Genomic DNA, 24,554 nt, shown 5'->3' with positions numbered 1-24,554 from the left:
CTGCCCAGCCCACATGTGGGTATTGCCCTGGATGCTCACCCAGCAACGAGAGGAGAAAGTTCAGAGTAAACAAAGAACCAAAAGCAGAAGGGAACTGGAAGGTCACAGGAAGCCGCGGTGCACACCAGCCTCCTTGCCGTGAAACACCCCCACGCAGGACTGTATGGGGCAATGAGCAGTAATCTGCCCCACACAGCCCAGGGTGGCCCGGAAGACTTCCGATCGCTGCGGAACCCTCTTCGGGGACTCCCAGTTCTTCCCCAAAGCTGTGTGGGCCCCATGACATGTCCAGGAGAGGTGAGGGGCACGGTCACATGCCTCACCCTGGCCCCCCCAGACCTAGCTTGGGATGTGCACCCGCCCTAGCTCCAGTGGCCGGCTGCTCCCTGTGCCTGGGGTGTGGCAGGCCATCCAGTGCTGCTGGGTCCGTTCATTCATTCATTCACTCATTCGTTCTTCCACTTGTTTGCCGGTGCCCCAGCTTCACGGCAGAGAGTGTGTGTGTGTGTGTGTGTGTGTGTGTGTGTGTGTGTGTGTGACCTGAAGCACAAGTGGTTTCCTCTCCATTAAAAACACGTACCTGCCTGCTCTCTCTCAGCTGGTGACAGCTCGTGCAGAGGTAAACCATGCAGAGCTGTCTAGTATTCTACTTGTTGGACTTTATTTTTTAAATTGTACAAGCATCATAAAAATACTAATTGCACGGGGGGGGGAACATGAATAGGGAAAACACTGGAAGAATTCATGAGCATGCTAAGAGTGTCTATTTTAAGGTGGGCGTATTTTAGGGGGGGTTATTTTCTCTGCTTTCCTATCTGTAGCTTTGATGAATGTAAACATTGCTTTTTTAAAAGCAGTGTTTGCCATAAATATAACTGAAAATTGGATACATTAGGTGGAAAGAGGAAGGGGGATTATAGAAGCATATTCCTGTCCTCAGTCCCCAAACTCAGATGATCACAACCAGCTGTATTCTGTACAATACTGACATAACATGTCGGCTTGGTTTCATGTCAAGTACAATACAGGTGGGCGTGCTTATGCTGAACGCACACTTTTAAAATTCTTAACATTTTATCCCCTTGTGTTTATAGATTAATTTCTCCCTCTCTCCTGTCTCTTCACTTTATCCTCAGTATATTTCTGCAACCTTAGGGCAGATTGGAGGATGTTTGCAGCCAGGCACCTGTAAATGTTGCCCCTCCCTATTTCACCAAGAGACTTCCTAGGGGTAAAGGTCAGCCTTGGGATGGCCATCCTCAGGCTACTTTTGTTCTCTGGCCTTCTTCCCAGGTACTAGTTTTAGCCAAGTGAGCACAGTTCTCCTGGTTCGGGACGGCTGTCGCTGGTGCTGCTAAAGGCCCTGGTGAGTGGTTGGCAGGGGCCATTCCCTTTGCCCATTGCCCAGCATCCTGTCCCTTGTACTGACTGCCTGGTCCCTGGGGGCATCTATGGTCTGAATTGCCGCATTAGGGATGAAAGTGCTCATCTGTTTTTCAGTCCATCTCAGCTTTCTGGGTGCTACACAGTCCCCACCCATAAAACAGAGTCTTTTAAATACAGCCTGCAATTCATTTCCAAGAAGCTGGGAAGAATCCATCTGACCTTGGCACTCTGGAAGATGCGCACTCCAGTCCCCAGCAGCCAAGCACTGGAGCTCGCTTGCTCCCACCAGGAGTGAGCCTTCGTCACAGGTGAAGCTGCAGGTGGACTGGTAGCGGAAGGCACCAAAGTGGTGGGTGCAGTTCATCTGGGCCCTGTTCGGAGCCTGCAGATCCTGGCACTGCGAAGCTGAGGGTGAGGAGAGGAGGAAGTGAGGGAGCAGGAAACAGCGGTACTCAGGGTCTCACAGATCCCACCCCTCAACCCGACCGAGTGCCAAGAACAGGGATTCTGAATCTGGCACGTTTAACCTGGAGGATGAGCAAAGAGTCATTTAATCACAATGGCTCATGAAGGGTTTTAGGAGGAAAATGCCAAGCCATTGTTAATTGGTGATATGTATGAATAATTTCAAAATATCATACTTTTGGACCCAAGAATCTATGCTAAGTGTAATCAACATGCATACAGAATAAATCAATTCATTGATTTTTTTATTATGACATTATAAGAACAAAATGTTGAGAACAAATGTAAATGCCATTAATCAGAGGCTGAGAATAAATTACGGCAGATCCATGAGGGTGATACCGAGGATCACTAAAAATGATATCGTTCACCTTGGAAAGCTATGGACAGTGTCTCATGGCGTGATGTTAAGTCAGGAAGCAGAATGTAAATTGTATGACCTCATGCACCACTACTTTAGTTGTATATAAAGTAGATGGTTATACACAGAGAGAACACTCGGATTCTGGGTGTGTTAAGCCCTATCTTCAAATTGGCAATGAGGATTGTAGCTACCGCAGGGAGTTAGACTCAGGTGCTCAGCACATCCTGTCTGCTGGGACCCTTATCAGAGGCCACAGCAATAGCAGCAGCAGCGGTGACAGACAGCAGGGATACCATTGAAGCTGGGCACCATGTGCAGACCACAGCTGTTGGAATAGAAGCACCGGGGTGGGGCGGGGAGGCTTATCACAGGGGCTCTTGGGACCACATCTGTGGGTGCCTACGAGAACACCCAGCTGTCTCTCCTGGGTGGTTCCCCCGCCTGGAGACCAGACTGGCTGCCGTGAGCCCTTAAGAGCCCGCCCTCTGAAGCGTGTCCACGGGCTCTCGCGTCTGTGTCTTTCAGACGGCGTGTCTGCCGTGCATCTCGCTGCTCTCATCGGCCTCGCCTCTGTGGCGTGTGGTCATCTATTTCCCCACTGCCTCTCCCCCCCCAATTCTCACTGTGGTAAAATACACATAAAGTACAATCTACCCTTTGCCACTTACCCATTCAGTGGTATTCAGTACATTCCTACTGCCCATAGGTGCCACTCAGCTCCAAGACAATTTTCATCCTCTTAAACTGACACGCCATACCAACCACGTAATAACTACCCATTTACTGTTTTCCCAGCCCCTGGCAATGACCCTTCCACCTTCTGTCCATGACCCTGACGACTCCCAAGTACCTCCTGTAAGTGGAATTGTACAGTATTTGTCCTTCTGCGACTTGCTCATTTCCCTTGGCCTAATGGTCTTGAAGTTCATTCATGTTGTGGCACGTGTCTGAATTTTTTCCATTTTAAGGCAGAATACTATTGCATCATGACTTTGTACCATACTTTGTTTACCCACTCATCTGCCGCTGGGCACTGGGTGGCTTCCACATTCTAACTGCGATGGTGTGCTGCCCGCATGGGCGCACGAATCTCGTTTCAGGGCACTGGTTTCAATCCACTGCCTTCTTTTTATATCAGACTCGGACTCACGTGGATTTCCCAGCGGTCCCAGTGCCGGTACCCATGGAGCTCATCACAGTCTTTGGCTGGCTTTTGTGCTCGTTAACGCACAAGCACTGGTGAGGCAGGCGAGGAAGGCAGGTGACACGTCACCCTTCTAACAGAAGACACTGAGCCTCCGAGAGACCAAAGCGACGTGTTGCCAGGATGTGACGGAACTAGACTACAGGCCTTGTCCGTGATTCCCCCACCATCCCATGCTGTTCTTAGTGCCCCACTCCTTCCTCCCTACCTGTCTCCTTCCTGCCAACCCACCCTCTAAGTGTCAATCAACATGCGTAATGAACACGTTGTGCCTAGTACGGGCTTTGCTCCCCATATCCTCCCTGGTGCCCAGCACAAAGGGCGTGGCACACAGTAGGCTCTTTATGAGTGCCTGATGAATAAATGAATGCCCGTGCTAACGGCAGATGCTGATGCCTTTAACAGGCTGAGTGGCACGGAAGGAGTGTTTCGTTTGATGTCATAGTACCTTGACAGACTGGGGCTGGCGCTGTCCACTGTCCCATGCCAGCGCACTGAACTGTGTCGGCTCCGCTCAGCACGAAGCCGTCATCGCAGTGGAAGCTGCAGCTGGTGTTGTGCTGAAATGCTCTCGAGGATGGAGAGCAGGCCATGCTTCCATGGGTGGGACTCTCCAGTGGCTCACAGGTAACGTCTGAAAGGAGAACATCACAGTCTGAGACTAGGCAATGGATGGCTCAGTTCTTTCTCAGAGGAGCCCCTGAGAAAGGCTACATCTTTCTAACCATGTGGTCAGGATGTCCAGACTTGCTTTTCCAAAGGCAAACTGCCTAGACCACCACCCCATGCCACCCTTTGTCTGCATCACTCACCTGCTTTTCTAGTTGTTGGGAACTGCCCTGCCTGGTTTCAGAAGCTGTAACCCCACCATGGCTAAGGCTGAGTGAGGCAGGCAAGGAAGACCAAAAGCCACTAAGGAGACGAAGCTTATCTCCCTGGCAGGGGTGTTGCCTCGGCCCCTTTTACTTTATCCCCAATGCACCATCGGTTACCCGAAGATGGGTAAGATTCCTCTAGGGAGGGACAACCTAAGACAGACGTGATCATGGGGGCCCCAGGGAAGGACTTGGGGGGGCTATAGCAAAAGGGGGTGATGAACTCTCACCCCTCAGCTTTGACATAGTCTGAGTCCTCAATCTGTCTGCAAGAAGTCTCCTAATCCCTTGGCTGCCTTACTTCCCCTGCCTGGCTTAAGCCTGAAACAATGACAGAGGGTAGTGCTGCCCTGGTCAGGAACAGGCCGGTTGCCCGGGGCGATCTGACCTAAGAAAGAATTCATAAAATCCTGTGAAACCTTCTTTGCTAAGAATGCTCTCAGTTTTCTGATAAGGGTCCACGCAGGAAATGAGTTTGTTTCCCAAAGTTTTGTGGCCCAGTAGCTAACAGACCCTGACTCAGAATAAGCCCTCAGAGTTCTTTGTATGTTATCTGTTATTTGATCCTTATTGCCTGACAATGATTGATGAACTTTACCTGTATTCCTATGGCAAAATGAACCCAATAAAAGCCCATTGAGGAAAAGGCTCTTGGCCCTTCTCCTTTGAGAGATCGCCCACCACTCCTCCCCAAGCAGATCACATCTTGGCAAACTTATTCTCATCCAGGTAGAGCCCCCCACATCTAGTCTCAACTTAGACTTCACTTTCTTTAAGAACCTTCTCCGCCCACCCCAACTCAAGGGTGGGAACCACACTCCCACCTCTGTGCTCCCACAGCCCCTGTTCCTGCACTGTTCATCCACTCATGTCATTCTGCCCCTTGGAGCATAGTCTTCTGGAGCCTGGAGTTGGTCACTCTTAGTCGTATCTCAGAGCTTTGCAGCGCCTAGTGCAAGCAAAGCTGCTCTTACAGCATGTATTGGCATTACTTATGGAAGAGCAGATATAGAACAGGCTGGATTTTCTGGAATAAGCTGGAATAGCCTAGCTTATTGTGGACACTGTATTATCTTTTCCCATGAAGTGGTCCTGAGGGGCTTTGTCTCTGGAATACAGGATGTCACCCTCATCAACTTCGGCTGCCAAATGAGTGAGATCCTGAGTACAATGAAGCCCCGAAGGACCTTTGTCCTGAGAAGTCTGGTTTCCTCATGCTCTTCCCTGATAAAGCATTTCATCTCTAGGCCAGCTATTCCTAGTTTTTGGTTTGGTCTTTTTTTTTATTTTTTTTTATTTTTTTAAAGAACCACCCTTACACCCTGGGCTTAGACGTCTGGTTTTCACATGTGAGAACCAAGGATGCTCTAATGTTTCTCTCTCACAGGACAGACAAGGAAAGTGGGATTCGGCAGGTTTAAATGACTTCGCTAGAGTCTCCTACCCGGACAGCAGCAGAGCTAGGCTTGTACCTGAGGTCTCGTAGGAATTCATTCACTAAGGCAGCCTGTAATTTTCAGCTGCCCCTCTCTTCCTCCCTGCCTTGTAAATGGAGGGCAGGGTGTGGGGCTCTTGCACAGAACTCCGCTCTGTGGTATTAGTTAACTGCCTGGCATTACATCGCAGCCTCTTTCAATGCAGTGTGCCTTTGTTCCTCCGCCACAGGCCACCTTCAAGGGCTACAATGAGTATTCTCCTCTTTTGGGGGGGTCCAATAGCCACTGCTCTGACTCCCTGTCAAGCACCGGACATTGTCCCCTGGATATGCCAGCAGGGCCAGAGGGAGAAAAAGAGGTGGAGGCCAAGGTTGACCGAGCTCTCAACTCTGTGCGAGGCACTTCATACACACCATTTAATGGTGTGCACTTTATATACTTCACCCTCACAAAAGCCCCTTGCAATTCTTAGCGCGTTTCATGGGTGAGAAAACCATGCCTCCCGGAGGTGGAGCAGCTCGCCCAGATCAGAGCCTTGAGGAGCCGACCCTCCCACTGTGCCGTGATTCCCTCCCGGGTGTACTGGGGCTGCCGGAGGAACATCCCACCCTCACGGGCTGGCAACGGTGCGGTCCACTGGCCGGGGCCAGTGCCCCAAAGTGTGTGCCAGCCCCTCTCTGGATAGCCAGGTCACACTTGAATTTACAGCTGGAACCATGTGGAAAGGCAGCCCAGGCATGAGCACCACCCTCGGTTCCCTTGTTGGGGTCTCCAGGAGCTGACATTGCGTAGCTGGAGAGAACGCCCAAGGACAGAGAGAGAGGTCTGAGGAGGGAGAAAGACCACGCCCACAGCTGGAGAGCCGCACAGAGGCATCTCGAGGGAAGGCTGGCAGGGTAGGAGGCTGTGAGGGTTAGGAGAGCCCAATGTTGTTGGTCCGGATGCAGAATACCAGGCTGCAGGGTGACCCAAACCTCTTAAAAATCACAGACTCCAACATTCTGTCTTCCCTCTACCTTTACACACCTGTCCCAGGAGGCCTTCTGGTGTCTGTCTACAGGTGTGGATGCGACCTATTCCCCACTCATGCGAAATCTATGAATGAGATCACGCTGACCCTACCTGAGGGCTGTGAGTTTGGGGGAAGGGAAGATTTTTTAAAGTTATATTTCTAGTAAAATCAGCCTCTTAGTTTTCTAGAGCCCAGTGCTCTGTTCCTGCCCCTGGCTGTAGTCACATGATGAGGGGGAGGTGGAAGGACAGTCAGGCTGTGGCCATGTGCGCCCACTTCTCTAGAGCCGGCCAGGGTCGCCCGTACCCCCAGCCGGCGCTGGGTGTGACGTCGTGTGTGCCCCGCTGCCTGTAACTCACCTCTGCACACAGGGGGCGAGGCCGTCCACACCCCTGAGGCTGTGCACTGCACCAGCTCGGGCCCAACTAAGACGGATCCCTCTTCGCAGCTGAAGCTGCAGCTGGACTGGCGGGGGTGCGTGTCTGCAGAGTGCTGGCAGCGCATGCTGCCTCGCTCGGGGGGCCGCAGGGCTGGGCACGGGGTGGCTGGAAACAAGCAAACAAGCACAGGCCGTGGTGTGAGCACCTGGGAAGCCGAGGAGTCTGCAGTAGCCAGGTGCCTTCCCAAAGGGACAGGCAGGGCGATGGGCTTGGTGGCTCAGGAGGTATTTTTGTTAGCTGTTGGGAAAGATCCAAGCACCCTTGTTTTTCATTGCTAGAGCAGCAAGGCCAAACGATCAAATTAATAATATTCAGCCCCAAGTCCTCTTTACTGGACTCTGTTCATTTCATAATCAACAAAGGGAGGGAGGACCCTTTGCAGTGTTTTTGCCTGAGAATCAAGTCTGAAGCTGATTATCTCACTCTACGGGGACAAAACACCATGAAAACCAAGACTCATGTCACTCTGGCTGATGGGCAATAGCAATAACCAGAATTCCTCCTGGTTGTAGGTCCTCATTATTAGCCATTCTACTTAACCCGCAAAGCTCCTTCCCCCCTCTGAAGTTCAAGTTGTTGGTGAAGGCGGAAGGCATAGGATCTACATACCTACACAGTTCGGGGGCTTATTCGACCAGTTTCCAGAAGCCAAACACTCCAGCTCGCGGGCTCCATCCACGGTGTACCCTTCGGCGCAGTGGAAGCTGCACCGTGAGTTGAAGGAGAAGTCTCCCAGAGGGTGGCTGCAGTTCATGAGCACACGCTGAGGGAGCTCCAGGGCCCCGCACTCCCTGACTGCAAGACAAGATAAGGACCTTTTCATTGCAGGCTTAAAGGCAAGGTCAGCTTTGCTGGAAGCTGCAACTATTGAATAACTCTCTTAACCCTGTCCCTCTAGGCTTCTCACCCCACCTGGTCCTCTCTGTTCCCTTGTAGGAGGTGCATCTTGGGAAACACCCATTCTTTCACTGGTATAATATCTGCCTAGCTTTGCTGCCTTTACATTTCCCCCTTTATCTCTTGAGATTGTATAGCAAATGTTCTCCCTGGGAATAGAGTGGTTTTAGGCCCGAGCGCATGTCTAGGGACACCTGAGCAGGGCAGAGGGCCGGGCGGTAGAGAAAGCACAGCTCCAGGGCCAGGTATCAGTAGAGCGGCGGCCTCACCATATTCACAGTCTGGTCCGTAGAAGCCGGGGTGGCAGGAGCAGGTGTAGTTCCCGATGGTCTCGATGCACTCCCCTTGTCTGCTGCAGGATGCGTCCTGGCAGGAGGCTGCGTGGGTGCAGAGGGGTCAGAGCTGGGCTTTCCCAGCACGTGCGGAGGGGAGTGGGTTCTTGCTCCAAGCCAGGGGCTCAGCCCCTCTCGGCTGAGGCTGAGTTAGGGAAATGACACCAAGCCTCAGGGTCGTTGGGGGAGCCAGTCCTGTCCCCCGTGAAGGGCTTCACCTGGCCTCCATTCAAGCTGCTTTTGTGTTGCCTAGGGAGGGACTACTGGGTGTGGACACAGAGGGACAAGCAGAGCCCTGGGGAGAAGTGCAGACAGGAAGTCCTCTGCGTGGTACCAAATAGGCTGTGCCTTTTCAACCAAGACTGTGCACAGCGGTTATTATTCCAGACACCCTATGGCAGATGCCACGGTGCGAAGGCTGGGGGTCACAGACAGACAGACACACACACACAATCACAACCCTGGCTCGACTGCCTACTCGTGACCTTGCCGTGACCTCAGGTGAGTTCCTGCACGGAGCCCGACCTGCCCAGTGTCAGGGCCCAAACCCTTCCGCCTTCAGTCTGTTTCAGATCTGTGCCCAATGCCCCAGGGTAGAGGAGCAGAGGGCCAAGTGAGAGTTTTAAGACCTGCTCTTGGTAAAGGACAACTGGTTTTGTGAGAAGATGTTTCAAAGGTCTAAACAGGCCAGGCTTAGACAGTGCAGAGCCTGAGTGCGCTGCCCGGCCCTCCTCGCTGAGTCTGTGCCACTGGGTAATGGGCCAGCGTTCCTTCCCTGCAGGAGACGCTTTGAGGCTGCGCGCACTCTGCGGTAGGGGGAGGGCGGGTGTTAGAACTGATGCTATCTGAGTGCTGAGAATGTCTTCATTGGCACTGATAGCTGGCGTGAGGTCTGTGGCTGGACTGTTTTCTGGGGGTGTTTCCTGTTCACTAAGCCCTGGCCATACATTGGGCCCATTTCTGGCTCCTATTATGAGAAGAAATCCCTAGGTCACATAGAGGACTATACTCGATGACTTCTCTGTTTCCTCTCAACTCTGAGATGCTGTGAGTCTCTACAACATGTGCAAGGCTCTGCAGAAGTGCCCATGGCAATCAGAGAGTTTGGGGAAGCTGCTGTGAAGTCCTGGGAAGGGTCCACAGTAGAGACAATGCAGGAGGCAGCAGTAGCTGGTAGACAGAGGCTGGGGCCCCATTGTCCATCCTGTGCACTCTGACCCCCCGGCGCCTTGCAGGAGCACTGCCTGCCTGCCCTGTGCTCTCAGAGCACGCGGTCCATGTTCTGACTGTGACTTCCCCAGGACCTCAGAACCCCAGGAATAAGAAAACAGCCCGTGTTCGGGACTCTACTCCTTTTCAGGGTTTTGGTCCTATTAGTAACTTGTCTATTCTTTGGGATCTCCGGGAAAGAAATGAATGATGATGCAATGAGTAAATCTTTTTTTTTTTTTAAAGCCAATGCTGAGACCTAACAAATCCTGACACTTACGGAATTATTCCAACTTTATTTCTCGTTGCAGTATATATATATATATAATTTCTCATCTGTCTCCTACAAAGAGCTGATGGTTCTCTATACTTTTCCCACTTGGATGGCAAAATGCTGATCCATGCTAGTGGGGGCGGGGGGGCAGGGGCCAACTGTGCTGAGGGAAAAAGGTGCCAGTGAGTGATGTCTGCTGATCTTGCAGCTTAGAGGGGTGGCATCATTCATGCCAGTCATTTTTAGTCTCCTGTCAATCCTATAACTGCTGTGCCTTTTATTGGGAAAGACTATCTTGCCAGCATGGATTTCGGGGGGCTGGTCAGGGAGTGGAAGCCATGGCAGCTGAGCTGTCAGACCGGGCCAGCTCTGTACACAGCAGGGAGTGTCTGGGAGAGCTGGCACGTGAGCAAATATGCTGCTGGTGTCCATCCCAGCCTTCAAAGAGCAGCCATTCATTTGTTTAAAAACAAATAAGTTACTTATAAAATGACACCTGACTACATGACAACCCATTTATGGATGTGGTTCCCCTCAGCGGGGAGGCTTGGGTGAGGAGGAGGAGGAAGTGGAAGGAATACTCTAGACTGTGTATTCTGTTCCTATTGTTGAAGACTGCTGGGGGGGGGAGTTGTTTATAATCTAAAGAAATTAGAACATACACAGGAGAACGTGGCCTCTGTAAAATGACTTATGAAGGAGGAAGCTCGGGACCGTTGACACCCGCCCCAGTGACCATGTGCCACACAGGGCAGGAGGGACTCCTCTGGCCAGGAAGCCACACAGGGAAGACGGAGGCAGTTCTGGCACTGAGCACGTGGATCTGGGAAGAACCAGCTGTCGTGCATGTCCGCTTAGTCCGGACCTGAGAGAGCTGAGACTCTAATATACTCACGGGATCTCATCTTCAGTTCCCTCTTCCCTTCCTTATCTCCCAACCCCCACCAAAGCCCAACAGACCTGAAGATATGTTGTCATGGAAGGGAACCTATGAAGCACTTGTGAACCTCGGTCACGTTCTCACATTGTCTCATAAGAATGTAGAGCGAAGAGTGTGGTGGCCTGTGTGGCTCAAAAAGACCAGCTTTGAAATCAACATGAGTTTCAAAGTGGCTTCATCATCATGAGCTTAGAACACCAGGCAGATTCCTTAAAGGCTCCGAACCTTTCTTCCTTCAGCAAAACGAGAGTAATGGGGGGAGTGACCCATGAGGGTCTCATAAGGACCAGCTGCCACTGATGCAAAATGGTCTCGTGACACATGAGTTAATGACAATGCGTGGGGCATACTGATGTCCCATAGGTGTTAGTTTCAGCTGTGTCTCCTCGGGGTAGGGCTGAGTTCATGCCTAACTTACACTGACTGCCTCTTACTCTAGGGCATGGTGGTGCCAGAAAGCTCTGGGCATACATTTTAGGAGACTGAAACTCCCTGAGCACCTGTTTCATCAGCTACAAACTGAGAAGGGTGGGGTAGATGATATTAAAATGCCCTTCTGGTTCCGAAAGTCTAGTTTTCTCTAAGCCTGACCTTCTATTCTTCTAAGTGCTCAGTAATGCTGCTTGGTCGACAGTTTTCACATCCCTGACTTCGCGACTCCATGTTACTGACTCAGTGACTGCGCTCATGAACCAGGGGTGGCATTTTCTATTTTAAACAAAAAAAATTCAAAGCAGAGAAGACCGTACCTGTGTAGCACAGCGCCCGCTTCCTCTTCCCGCACGGCTCATCGTTCCACTTGCCGGGGGCCGACGCGCTCTTGATATAAATCTCCACGCAGTCCTGGTTGTTCTTCTTGTTGTTAGGCTCATTGTCGGCCCAGTTCTCAGCCTCCTTGGTCAGAGTCTTTTTGGTCCCCACCCAGGTCCATTGATTATTGATCTTCCGGATCCCGATCCAGTAGTAATCTTTGTAGTAAGGCAAGAAATCATTAAGGTAAGCGATTTCGTCTTTATTCTGGATGGCCACTAAATCTGTGAAGAACCGTTGGCAGAATAAACGGGAGGAATTCCACGAGTAGGGGCTGCTGCTGTAATTATAGGTCCACGCTGCTGCTCCGTTCTGGTTCATCAGTTCTGCGTAGGGGAGAGGGAGGGAGGACCAGGAGAGTTAGCGTGTCTAGCCACAAGCGGCTTCGAGGGTAAGGGCCCCTGGAGTCAGGCGAGTTTCCGGCCAGAAGATGAGTCCCCCACGGGTGACTCTTTCATGCCCAATCTATTTGTTTTATGTTCCTATCATAATAGGAACGTGACCTGTTCTGAGGATGCTTGGAATTGAAGATTTGGAATCTTAAAATGCTAGAATTGGAAGGGATTTTAGAATTCATCTAACCTTTTCCTTTTATACATGGAGGGGACATGGTCAGTAATCTGCCGAGTCCAAATTAAGTGACACCTGCCACGTCCTGAGGGCTGCCTCCCGTCCACGCGTGCGAGCTCTTCACAGAGAAACTGAGATGCACCTGTGACCTGGAGCCCACCTGCTGCCCCGCCTCTTCGCCCTCACATTCGTATTCTTAGCAAAACAGAACACCAATGCCCATGCCTTTGCCCATGTTCTTTCTGCTGTCCCAGCTGCTCTCCCCACCTGGGCCCAGTAAACTCTCGCCCCTGCCTTCCATGGCACCTCGGTACACCTGGTGGTCCTCCCTCCAGGCTCCCGCTGCACCTCCACTCTGCCCCCGCTTCCCTCCTGCCCTCCTGTGCAGCAGCGTCTGTCTCCGAGTCCGTGCGGCATGGTCCACACCTGCTAGATTGTGAATCTTGATGGGGTCCCTTCTCAGCTCTGGATTCCCGACACCAAGCAGACGGCTTGGTACGTAACAGGCGTTCAGTGAGCACCAGCTGAGTGAAACACCGCAGGTTTGCGGCAGAGGCAGGTTAGGAATCAGACCTCTTGGCTTGCGGTCTGACAGTCATTCTGTGGCTCCTGGCTGTTTCTCTTTGGAAAATGACTTCCCCCATCTCTGCTTACTCACCTACCAAAGTTCTACACAGGCCTTTTAAAGAAGTGCTGATGATATCAAGTGAAATAGAGAATGTGCCCTTCAAACGGGTAAAGGGCGAGCAGGGTGATGCAGGAACTGTCATCGGGGCCAGCGGGAGCTCGCCCAAGCAGAAGAGCCAGCCCCCATGTGGAGCGGTGTACAATGCAAGCAATCAGGCCTGGAAATGGCTCCCTTTCCTGTTTACAGAGTCTTTTTCCTATTCAGCTCTCTCCCCTGCTGCCTGCCTGCCGGTTGGTTTTGCTTGTCCCTCCCTCCTGACATGTTCCTTACGCTACTGTTTTGCTCTGAGACTTTACTCTGGTGTCAGATGCATTACAAAGTTCATGGACTCTGGGTAATTTTGCCTTCATAGGCCCCTTTTTCCATAATATTTATTAAAAACAATATTTTACACCTAAAGAAGACGATGTTAATATTGCACCCTACAAACATTTCCTTTGACCTAGACTGGAGTAAGTGTTAAAGAAATTAAGATGCTGTTGTGGGTCCCTCACAGTTAATGTAGGCCTGGGCCTGGTGGGTAAAGCCGCCTTGGAGAGATCGGCGGGAGTTCTCCCCAAAGCCTTTTCTAGCAATAGGACGGTGTCAGTGCCTTTTGTTCTCCCAGGAATCTAGGGCAGCTTTCCCACGCCTTTGTTTCCCCAGCCTCGGAGAAGGGACCCTCATTACTTGTGGCCAGAGGAAGGGTGAGCGTAAAGGTTACCAGAGATCAGGGCACTGAGGCAAAGAAGCCGGGCCGTTCTGAAGACTCCGAGAGGCCTCCAGTTCCAGCTGGCTCCTGGGCAGCTCGCCTGAAATGAGAGAAGAAAACTTCCTTTTAGTGCTCACGTGCGGTCAGCGTGACCAGAAACGTTCCAGCCCACAAGCACGGCACGGAGGTGCGGTCCTGCCTGCGTCTTGGTTCTTCCTGCTCTGCTGCTAAGTTCTGCCGCCCCAGACACCCTGCCAGAGCGGTCGTTCTTCATTCACCCGACACATAGGTACCTAGGAATTACTGTACTTCATGACTCTAATACGCTTCTTTTATGATACATTTTGTAATGTGCATGTCAGAAAAACACTGTCATTATTATGATGCAATAATCTTCCTTTAAGAGCTGGTATGCCATCCCCAGGGATAGCAGGAAGTCAGGTGACAAGTCGAGCCTCGCTCGCTGTGCTGTGCTGGGTCTTGCTGACCTGTGTTTTGTCTACCGGCTCGAGGATTTCGTCACACGCCTGCAGTGCTGTTCAGTGTTTGGTAGACGTGCGTGTGCGCACAGGTGCCATTCACTCATACATGCCGTGTTCTCCTCGGATCGCTAGCGTGTGTTGTTTTTCATGAGCTCCTCTCTGTTGGGATCTCATCAAAGCCATTAACATTTTGAAAATTGGTTTTAGACAAACAAGTTCTAGAAATGTTTATCTTGCTCAACCCCCTCATGTCCTGCATGAAAAGACCAAAGGTTGGAGAGTCTAAAACAGCACATTCAAAATGGCAGCAGCAGAGCCTGCCTTTGAAACAAGAAGGCTCTTCACTCTTTTACCTTCATGAACCTCCAGGCCTCCAAATCCACGCCGCACTGTTGTAGATGACAGAGCCTGTGATGTGACAAAGCCTAGCTGCGGCATGGGTGCCCCTCCGAATCCCCCCGCCCAAAGTAAACCCACCAACATAAAAGCAGCGTGTGGCTCAGCAACTGAAGTTTTCTTGCTCTTCCATCCAGATGGCTACCTAAACCCCCTCCGATAGAGAAATCCTGAATTGCAGAGACCACGCTGCAGTGATAGACAATGTAAGGTGCATGGGGTTGGGGTGTGGGGTGCACACGCACTGTTGACCACAGCCTGACCGGAGAGTGGGCGGACATAAATCACTGCAAGTCTCCCAGATAGTGGGGTTGCCACTGTATGAGAAGCCTGGTACTTCTCCATCTGGGAGTTCCCCAATATTGCCCTTGACAAGGAGGCACACTGTGTCCTTGTGGGCAAGGGCATTAGCTGGCTGGCCTCGGGAGGACCTATGGCCAAACACTGGGAGGAGTGTCATCACAGTACGGTTTACAGGGCTGGCTGTGTGCACAGGAAGCATGCCGATAATCCCGCCTGGGAACTCGATCTCACCGAGTGCTCTCTGGACTGTGTTGTACCACTGCCTAGTCTTAGCAGCGCATTTCTGTTCAGTACCCACCAAGTACCACGCCAGGTGCCAAACCAGAAATCCCCAAACCAGGATGAGGCTGCCTTCCCAAGGGGCACATTCAAGCAAGAATTGGAGAAACACACATTCAGATTTCCAATTTCCGAAAGCATGCTTTCCTGAAACCAGTCTGCCTAAGGTCATGCCATTCTTCCATTTCATAAGAGAAGTCTCACCTTCTACTCCTCTGACTCTTATTTATTATGGGGTCTTGCCACCCAGCCCCCATCTATAAGACAAACACACTCCTGTGCCAGACAGAGACAATCCACAATATTGGTACAGGCGTTGGGACCTGAGTGCTTCAAGTGACCTTGTGACAAATCCTTTCCAGGTCTAGTGGCTTCCATTTCTCCCCTTTCATCAACTTGGAGGGAGGACCAATTAAGCTGTCAGATGCTAAAGCACAGATTCGGAGTTGATGATAAATCACTATGTAACTTTGGGCATATAGCTGGGAAGGAGTTCAAAGAATTGACATTTCTACAATAAAACTTCTCTTTCCCTTTGCTTCTTCATGTGAATGAGGTTTCTCAACGTTTAAATCTTAAAAATGAAATACCAGAATAGGGTTGATGTTGAATTTGTCTGCTTGTATTGATAATTAATATTCACGCACCATTACATGAACAAAGAGGGGGGAAGCCCCTCTTCTCATTTAGATTCATCTTCAGTTGCATTTTAAATATAAAAGTTTAGGTTATGCATCAAGATGTGTAGTATGTTTATGCTATTTAACTGATTATTTACTAAAAGTAATTGCCACACTGATACAATCAAAAAGGAAAAATTTCACACACAGAGACATGGTCTCAGAAAATTGAACCTTCTCCACTGGGAAGTGTCAAGGAGAGAGCTGGTTTGAAACGTTTTAAGAGTTTAGAGGCCTGGGAAGCACTTCTGGTCAAGGCACAACTTCCAGGAAAGGGAAGTGCAAGTCACTGTGTCCCCCTCCCTGCCTTAATCTGACCACACGTCTCCATTTTTCAAAGTCACCAAATACCGACAGTCGCCTCTCCAAGGTTATTTGAGAGGGGAGTTGCCAGAGACAGAGGAGATCACTGCCAAATCAATTTGGCCTTTCTCCTGAATTCTACAGCAGGTCTTTGGACCAGGGATGCTCAAGGTGGGGCCGCCACCTCTGCCCATCACTGAGACTCTGTGGGTTCGGATGCCTTATTCATGCTCGCTCACCTGAACATATTGTATGTTGGGCTAACGCAGTGATTCTTATCCTCACAGAGCTCATGAACTCCTCTGAAAGTCTGATCAAAGCCGTAGTTAGGATTCTTTAAAAAATAATACACACAGTTTTTGAAGATGATTTCAGAGGGTTCATGGGCCCACTAGGTCCATCCATGTTTAATGGACCCCAAGTTCAAATCTCTGTGTTAACCGTAAGGCAGCACCTTGACTCATTGGCAACTGGCAAGGGTTTTGTGCGTGGGAGCAGAAGGTGAATGGTGCTTAAAAGTCTTCCTCTGAGTGATAACTTCCTGTGAAACTTCCCTGGGGTGCACAGGCATCCTCATACCTGCTCTGTCTATGGCAGCATTGCCAGGACAGCGCCAGTTCTCAGTTACTGAAGAGTTCAAGACACTGTCCTTTTTCTACAAAGCAAGTCGAGTGTGGCAACAAGAGGAAATCTTGAGGCAAAGTGGCCTCGGGTTCTGCTAATTTCTGCTTTAATGATCTCTGGCTGCGCACTTCAAACTGGGCATTACTGGGAAGGAACCCGAGACTGGGTCCCTAGAATAACATCCTGTGCTGTGTGACCATCATTAAGGCTGCTTTGCTCAGGGGCCACCTTTAGTTTTACTTCTCCAAAGAACTGAAAATAATGGTGGGGTGCAGGGGTGGGGTGCAGGGGTGCAGTGCAGAGAGAAAGCAGAGGGAGCATGTAATTTTTCCCAGGCCTCACTTTGCAGAGGAAGAGGTGACGGAGGCCAGCAGGGGTTCCCATCGCCAGCGTCCAGGCCCCTTACAGAGTTGGCAGGAATGCCGCCAGGCAAGGAGACTCTATTCTATCTGCACCGTAGGCCACAGCTTTGCACTTTTAGAAGCAGAATGGAGCAATGTCCCTCCCAAGACCCTTTGTCTTCTGCCCAGTCATTGCCCAATGTCTCGTCTTGTCTACAGCTCAGCTTTCTCAACTTCCTCACCTTCCCTCTGCTCTCCAGCCCCTGCTGCAGCAGCCTGCAAAACTGCTCTTGCTGACTTCACGCCCGGCATCCAAATGACCAAACCCAGTGAAGACATCCACCCTTATCTCCTTCTACTGTTCTGCAGCAGTAAATACTACCGACTACTTCCTTTTGCTTAAAATCCTTCCCTTGGTTCTTCTTTCAATTCTCCTCTGCTCTCTTAAGCAACTTTTCCGAGTTTCTCCTGAATTTGCCTCAACTCCCCACCTTCATTTGCAGAGACAAAGATTCCTCTGGGGTCCTGTCTCCATGACCCAGTTCTCGTATCACTGAGCTGTTTTCCCGGGGCCTCCTTATGGTCATCATTTGCCGGTGGCTCCCTATCAGCATCTTCATCCCTGACTCCCCTCCTGAACGTGAGGCCTGCATTCCAAACGCAGAGCAAACATCTGAGAAAGTAGCTTGGGAGGGCTGCTGGCGGAGGCTCCCCATGGGCCGGGACTTGGACTTACTCAGGTCTGCATCCCAGCCAGAGCAGAAGAGCAGGTGCCTGATGCTTCATGAATATCTTATGGAGGAAGGAAGGAAGGGAGGGAGGGAGGGAGGGAGGGAGGGAGGGAGGGAGGGAGGGAGGGAGGGAGGGAGGATAATGGTAGGGAAATGACTGAAAGCAAGGTAGTCGTATATACTGACTAGGAAAATGTGTGATGATTATAACTAAGTACATTGTGGTTTAAAGCAGGGATTGTATCAAATTTAAAAGTGTATTGTGATTAGGTAGATGAGTTTAAGAAGGCTGTGAAGAAGATTATGTTCCCGGCACTGTCTCATCCTCTTTGAGTGTGAGAGAAGCATGAGACGCAACGGCTCCTATCCCTTGCGAAAGGACAGAGACGCAGGACTCACTCTCTCATTCCCATTCCCAGTGGGGTGTACAGTGTGCCGAGGAAGACAGACTGTGAAACAAACCCCAGAAATACACACGGCGGTAAATGTGTAGACATGAAAAATAGAAGACAGCTGTGCATTGCAGGTGGGGAGTGAAGGTGGGGATGTGTGGTAGGATGGCTGGTGGCTACATTAGACAGGATGGTCAGGGCCATGGACGTGATGCAGACTGACCAGAGGAAACCAGCCAGTAGGAAGCAGGAGAAAGAACATTGAAGAAAAAAGGAAAAGCAAGTCTGAAGGCTTCAAGATGGAAGCTGAATGTGAAGTGTTGAGAGAACAGGAAGACAATGTGGCCAGAATGGAGTGGACGAGGGGGAGGAGGTTATGACATGAAGCTGGTGACATGTCCCTCCGGGCACCAAAACAGGGGGATGAGATCTTGTTCTAGGTGCAATGAGAAGATGGAGGTGGAAGGAAGTGGAAGAAGGTGGGGGCAGTGGGCTAATGATGCGGTCTGATGGCTGTTGGAATTGGAAGGTCCTGGAGGGTCACTGAACAGGTAGGCTGGGGCCAGGTCTTGTGAGTCTGAAATGAGAGTCGCAGAAGGAACCCAAATGCCAGGGTTTGGAGCAGAGAAGATCCTGAGCAGATGCACGTAGCAATGGGGTTTCTGAGGAATTAGAAGCAGGGAGGCTGAGCTGTAGAAAGGGGAGGCTGCAGTAACAGTCTCAGGGAGAGTTAGAGAGGGCCCGGTGCGGGCTGGGGCCCGTGGGTGTGCAAAGGGGGAGGCTGGCGTGCTAGTGCTCAGGAGGCAGAACTGTGTGCCTTGGTGGCAGCATCCTGATTTCACAAGGCTGTATAGCCGATGTATTATTTCTCTTAAGTGTCTGGGTAGCACAGATACTAGTGGCCCCAGCTTCAAAACAGAAAATGAAACGGCGAAAACAAGAGGTCTCTATGCTGAACAGTAAATAAGTAGGAACAGGAGGAAACCCAGGATATCAACACTAAGAATCAAAACATGCATTTAAATTAGACAGCTGGTCACCATTACTTAGGGTGAAATACTAGCATTAACTATAAAGTAACATACCTAACACACTTTGTGAAAGTCCATTGCATAATGGCTGAGCTATCTCCCCACACATACAAATGATTTGTTTTGTACTTGATGTTATAAAATTCCATTTTGCGGACTTCCGCCAAGATGGAGGCATAGGTCTCCACGCTGTGCTTCCTCACACAACCAAGTTTAGAGACAACTAAATAATAGCAACAGAAAACGCAGCCAGAACACAGAAAATTGAACTTTTCAGAAGTCTGATAACAACAAATTCTTCAGTCTGACCAGTAAGAGGAGCGAAACCAGCAGCTGGCAGAGCAGGGTAGCACAGGAAAACTCCGTCAGACGGACTCTGGCGCCGGAATCCAGGCACAGGGTTGGACCTGGTGGGCAACTCAGCGAGCGACCGCGGAGAAATGGCGAGGGAGCAGGGCTGCGGGTTGACTGTGGTCTCGCATCCGTGCGTGGATAGACAAGCGAGGGAGTGGGCGATTGGACGAGAGCCAGCAGCCCCAGCGGCAAGCAGCTGCTGAGGGCTCCGCCATTTCCCCGCTCTGACCCCGCCTCCACATACAGCGTCATAATCCAGCGACTTAAGTGGCCCTGCCCCGGTGAACCACCTAAGGCGCTGCTCCTCACCCAGCGGCGAGAAACAGCAAAGGGGGCCGCCATTTCCCCGCTCTGACCACACCCCCACATACAGCGTCACAACCCAGCGACCTGGGAGTCCAAGGTGCCACTTCTCATAATTAACGGGCGCAAACAGACCAAAAATGGCTCAAGAAGATCTCAAAGCCCCAGAGCCTATAAATCTAAGCGATGAAGAAATAGCAAAACTCTCAGATGCACAGTTTAAAACACTGGTGATCAGGATCCTCACAGAACTGGTTGATTATAGCCACAAATTAGATATACATATGAAGGCGAAACTAAATGAAATGAATGGAATTACACAGGAAATCAATAGCGATGAAAAGGAAACTGGAGTGGACCAGAAGAAAGCAAATAATGGCCAAACAGAAAAGAGTGAAGAAGCAAGAATTCAAAAAAAAATGAGGAGAGTCTTAGGAACCTCCAGGACATCTTTAAACACTCCAACATCCAAATTATAGGGGTACCAGAAGGGGGAAAGGAACAGCCACCAGTGGAAAACTTATTTGAACAAATAATAAAGGAGAATTTCCCCAATCTGGCAAAGGAAATAGACTTCCAGGAAATCCAGGAAGCTCAGAGAGTCCCAAAGAAGTTGGACCCAAGAAGGAACACACCAAGGCACATCATCATTACATTAGCCAAGATTAAAATGAAGGAAAGAATCCTAGAAGCAGAAAGAGATAAGGGGACAGTCACCTACAAAGGAGTCCCCATCAGACTGTCAGCGGATTTCTCAAAAGAGACCTTACAGGCAAGAAGGGGCTGGAAAGAGGTATTCCAAGTCATGAAATTCAAAGACCTACAACCAAGATTGCTCTATCCAGCAAAACTTTCATTTAGAATGGAAGGACAGATAAAGTGCTTCTCAGATAAGATCAAATTCAAGGAGTTCATCATCACCAAGCCCTTATTATATGAAATGTTAAAGGGACTTATCTAAGAAAAAGAAGTTAAAAAAAAACATGAACAGTGAAAGGACAGCAAACTCACAGTTATGAACAACCACACCTAAAACGAAAGCAAACTAAAAGGACAGCTAGATCAGGAGTGGAAACATAGAAATGAAGATCTCAAGGAGGGTTAGCAACAGGGGAGTGGGAGGAGGAGAAGGGGGGAGAAGGTACAGAAAATAAGTAGCATAGACAGTAGATAGAAAATAGATGGGGGGCAAGAATAGTATGGGCAATATAGAATCTAAAGAACTTGAGACACATAGTCATAAACTAAAGGGGGGTAATGGTGGGGATGGGGGGAAGGGGATGGATACCTCAGGGGGGGTAGGGTGGAGGGGAATGAAGGGGGGGGAATAGAACAACTGTAACAGCATAATCAATAAAAAAGTAAATTAAAAAAATAAAAATAAATACAATTCCATTTTGCTTTTCAGTCAGAGAAGTTAGACATGTAGAAGACAATGGGGCGAGTGTCATGGATAAACTGTCCCGTGCCCACCCTCTAGGGTGAGGTCCCAGGTCATTTCTCAGCGCCACCTTTCACATAGTAAGTCATTCTGATCTCCGAGGGTGTGACTATGAAGCTTCCACTTACAGAACTCTGATGCTGGACGCTCTGAGAGCCAGCAGGCAGCCCAGGATAGCGTGTACCATTTAGTTGCCCTTTGGGAAAAACAAGTAACGGAAAGAAGAGTAAGATCTAGAAGCCACAGACGTACGATGGTGGAAGATATGAATGGAAGAGCATCCAGACCTGCTCCTCAGCCCCCTAGAACCTTGACTAACTTTGGCATTGTTTTACTGTGAGTTTCCAATCAAGAGCTGCCCCACTGAGCTCACCTGACTGTGCAGACACTGCAATGATAACCCTTGACCTCCTTCCTCAGGTCAAGGAGGTCAATGGAAACCACTCTGAACTTGAAGCCAAATTACACACAGGGTTTGAGCTTCCTGAAAGGTAAATGTGTTCAAGGGCAAAGGAAGAGGTCTTATCTTTGGAATATTTAAGCCAATTCCAGGACGGGGGTGCTTAGCACTTCATTGCAGTTCCAGTTTCTGTTGAGGAAGCCACAAGGAGCTTCTGAGTATAAAACATAGAGGGTGGTAGGGTGGGGCCCTAACCCTGGGTCCTTTGTGGAGATTGGGGACCCCCGACAATTTTCCATGAAGCTTGGTGTTTATGTGGATATTTTCATTTTTAATCTGGAGAGAGTATTTCTTTTATCAGAATCTCAAGGAACTCTACCATGGCTGATGTAGTTCAGTGGATTGAGAGCAGGCTTTCGAATCAAAGGGTTGCTGGTTCGATTCCCAGTCAGAGCACATGCCTGGGTTGCAGGCCAGGTTCCCAGTAGGGGGCGTGCAAGAGGCAGCCACACATTGCTGTTTCTCCCCTCTCTTTCTCCTTCCCTTCTCCTCTCTCTAAAAATAAATAAATAGAATCTTAAAAACAAAAAGAATCTCAAAGAACTCCAAGATTTAATATTTTAACACCCCTGAGGTAAAGGAAAATCCCAAAGAGAAAAGAAGGAAGAGAAGAATGACTGTTCATTCACTTAAGCTGACCAGGTCACGAGAAGTATGGTTCACAGAAGATAAGACAAAAGTAATCCTAGGATTTTGTTAACGAGTTCATGAATGCCTTTTTCCTCGGATCTTCCCTGGACCCCACACCTCACTAAACCCGAAAACTTTCTCCTTTTCATAACAATGATAGCCAACATCTACCAATCAGTATTGGAGTTCCAGCCTCAGAGCCCAGCGCTCTTGGAGCAATCTCATCTCACACCCGCAACGGCACTGTGAAGAAGAAGGCCATTTCATAATTTTACAGATGAGGAGACTGAGTCACAGACAGGACGGAGACTTAGGGCAGAAATGGAAACCACGTGGGTACTCTACACCAGTCCCAGCCGACGCCTGGGGCTCAGGAAAGAAATAAGAGGGCTGGGGAGAAGAGCCCATCCACTGTAGGCTTGTCCCAGGCTCTTGCTCAGACTGGCATTCGACCCAGAGAGAAGAGCGTCCCTGGAGAAGGGGGTCAGGGTGTCCAGATCTGCTCCAGGAGAGTACCTGCGAGCCCTGGTGGCAGCCAGAGGACAGAAATCCAGAAAAACAGACAGCGCTAAGTCGGACAGCACCAGCATAGGTGAATTGGACAGCATCACGGCTTCATCATAACATGCAAACAACCTCAGCTGGCAAGGTCAGAACAACAGCAGAAACGCTTGCTGACTCTACAGGGCTAGTCCTCGAAAAGCATGTAACTACTGCTCTTCCTCATTTTCTGCACCTGTTCCTACCCCATGCAGCCCCAAACCACTTCCCAGAGGAGAGAGACTCAAACTTACCATGTTTTCTGCGACGCACCCGTGGTCCTGCTGCTGGTCCAGCCTGGACTTCTTATACTGTCTCAGTCCTGCTGCCTGCACACAGGGTCAGGCGGTTTAGAGGACCAATTTCCTGTCCACTTGCCAGAAATTCATTCACCACAGCCCTTCCCATGAAGCAAGAGCGCTGATAAGACCAGAGCAATGCTGGCAGCGGGGAAGAGCTGTCGGCAAGGGGTGGGGGGCTGCTTCCACCAGAGCTGCACTAGAGAAAGGGCCGGTGTGACTCACGCCTGGAGGTACCCACACCCCAGGGGTCAGGTTCCTTTTGATTATGCTATGAGCCCCGACAGAAGGTCACATATTTGGGAAACATGCTTTGTCTTTATCATAATGTCCTCGTGTCTATTTCCTGGTTACTGTGAAGTCCCAGGGCATGTTTTCTGTTCCAGCGGTCTTCTGAGGGGAGGGACCAAAAACACTAACACAAATAATTTGGTAGGAAAGGAAAAAACCACTGAGGGTTTTCTGGCAACGGGGGCCCGGGAAAATGTCAGAAACCATTTTTAAAATGAAATATGAAACAGACATACGTCATTGTTAGGAAGGAACTTCTGCTCCTTATATTATAGATGTCAGAATGGAAGCCTTAGTGCCCGGGAGTAAAAACGGGGCAGCACAGTGTGAAGATTCGGGCTCTGTGACCCCGGTGCCCTTGACCCGTCCTGGCTTGAGCGAGGCTCTCCGGTACACAGACGACTGCAACTCCCTGCGCCTTCGACTATTCAGTCGTGAAAGAGAACGAAAATAACAGAACTTCCCTCATGAGGCTGTTGTTGTGTGATTAAACGAGCTAGCCCACGGAGAGTACTTAAAAATGATGCCTGCTACGCAAGTGGTGAAAAAAATCAAGGCGAGCTGACGTTATTAATGTTCCGTTTTGCTATAAGACACCAAAAGCAAGAATGAAGGTTTCGTGTGGGGTCAGAACGCATGACCGCGGCTTGTCCTCTCCAGTGGCTGGCCACGCAGACGTGGGTGTTATTCTCCGCTCACTCTGTGGGGGTCACAGCTTCTGAGTGGGCACCTCGAGGGTGGATTGAAGATGGGGTGGAATGCAAGACCTGGGTTGCACTTAGGATTGGGTCCGGGAAGAAGGGAATAATTACATAGTAGAAACACAGAGCCTGGTGAAGGCGGTGGTGGTGAAGGAAAGAGAGAAGGGGGACAAGGGATGCCGAGAGAGAAGAGAGAGTGGGGGGACTTGGAGGCAGCGTGACGCAGGGTCAGAGCCTGGCCCTGCCAGCCACCCACCCACCGGGTGACCTGGGCGAGTTACTACCCTCCGGTGACTCAGTTCCCTGAGCTATCTTAACAAACGTGGATGACTGTCACCAACAGTCATGGAACACTAGTGTTAGGACGATGACGTGGATTT

General features: G+C 50.2%; 1 protein-coding gene across 1 annotated transcript in view; it reads right to left on the bottom strand.

The window, feature by feature from the left end:
• Nucleotides 1–23,245, bottom strand: part of SELP (selectin P) — a 37,248-nt gene extending 14,003 nt beyond the window's left edge. The window contains exons 1-8 of the mRNA XM_053659311.1: nucleotides 23,138–23,245; nucleotides 13,606–13,693; nucleotides 11,584–11,970; nucleotides 8,349–8,456; nucleotides 7,792–7,977; nucleotides 7,102–7,287; nucleotides 3,868–4,053; nucleotides 1,606–1,791 (exon numbers count right to left, since the gene is read on the bottom strand). Coding sequence (XP_053515286.1) covers nucleotides 1,606–1,791; nucleotides 3,868–4,053; nucleotides 7,102–7,287; nucleotides 7,792–7,977; nucleotides 8,349–8,456; nucleotides 11,584–11,970; nucleotides 13,606–13,693; nucleotides 23,138–23,140 — 1,330 coding nt within the window. The 5' untranslated portion in view covers nucleotides 23,141–23,245. The remainder of the gene's footprint in view (nucleotides 1–1,605; nucleotides 1,792–3,867; nucleotides 4,054–7,101; nucleotides 7,288–7,791; nucleotides 7,978–8,348; nucleotides 8,457–11,583; nucleotides 11,971–13,605; nucleotides 13,694–23,137) is intronic.
• Between the last annotated feature and the right edge of the window lie 1,309 nt (nucleotides 23,246–24,554).

The sequence above is a fragment of the Artibeus jamaicensis genome, unplaced genomic scaffold (genome assembly GCF_021234435.1).
Source record: "Artibeus jamaicensis isolate MK-2021 breed Jamaican fruit bat unplaced genomic scaffold, CSHL_Jam_final scaffold_625, whole genome shotgun sequence".
NCBI classification, from domain to species: Eukaryota; Metazoa; Chordata; class Mammalia; order Chiroptera; family Phyllostomidae; genus Artibeus; species Artibeus jamaicensis.
The sequence above is the reverse complement of the archived record's forward strand: the minus strand, read 5'-3'. Positions and strand labels throughout refer to the sequence as shown.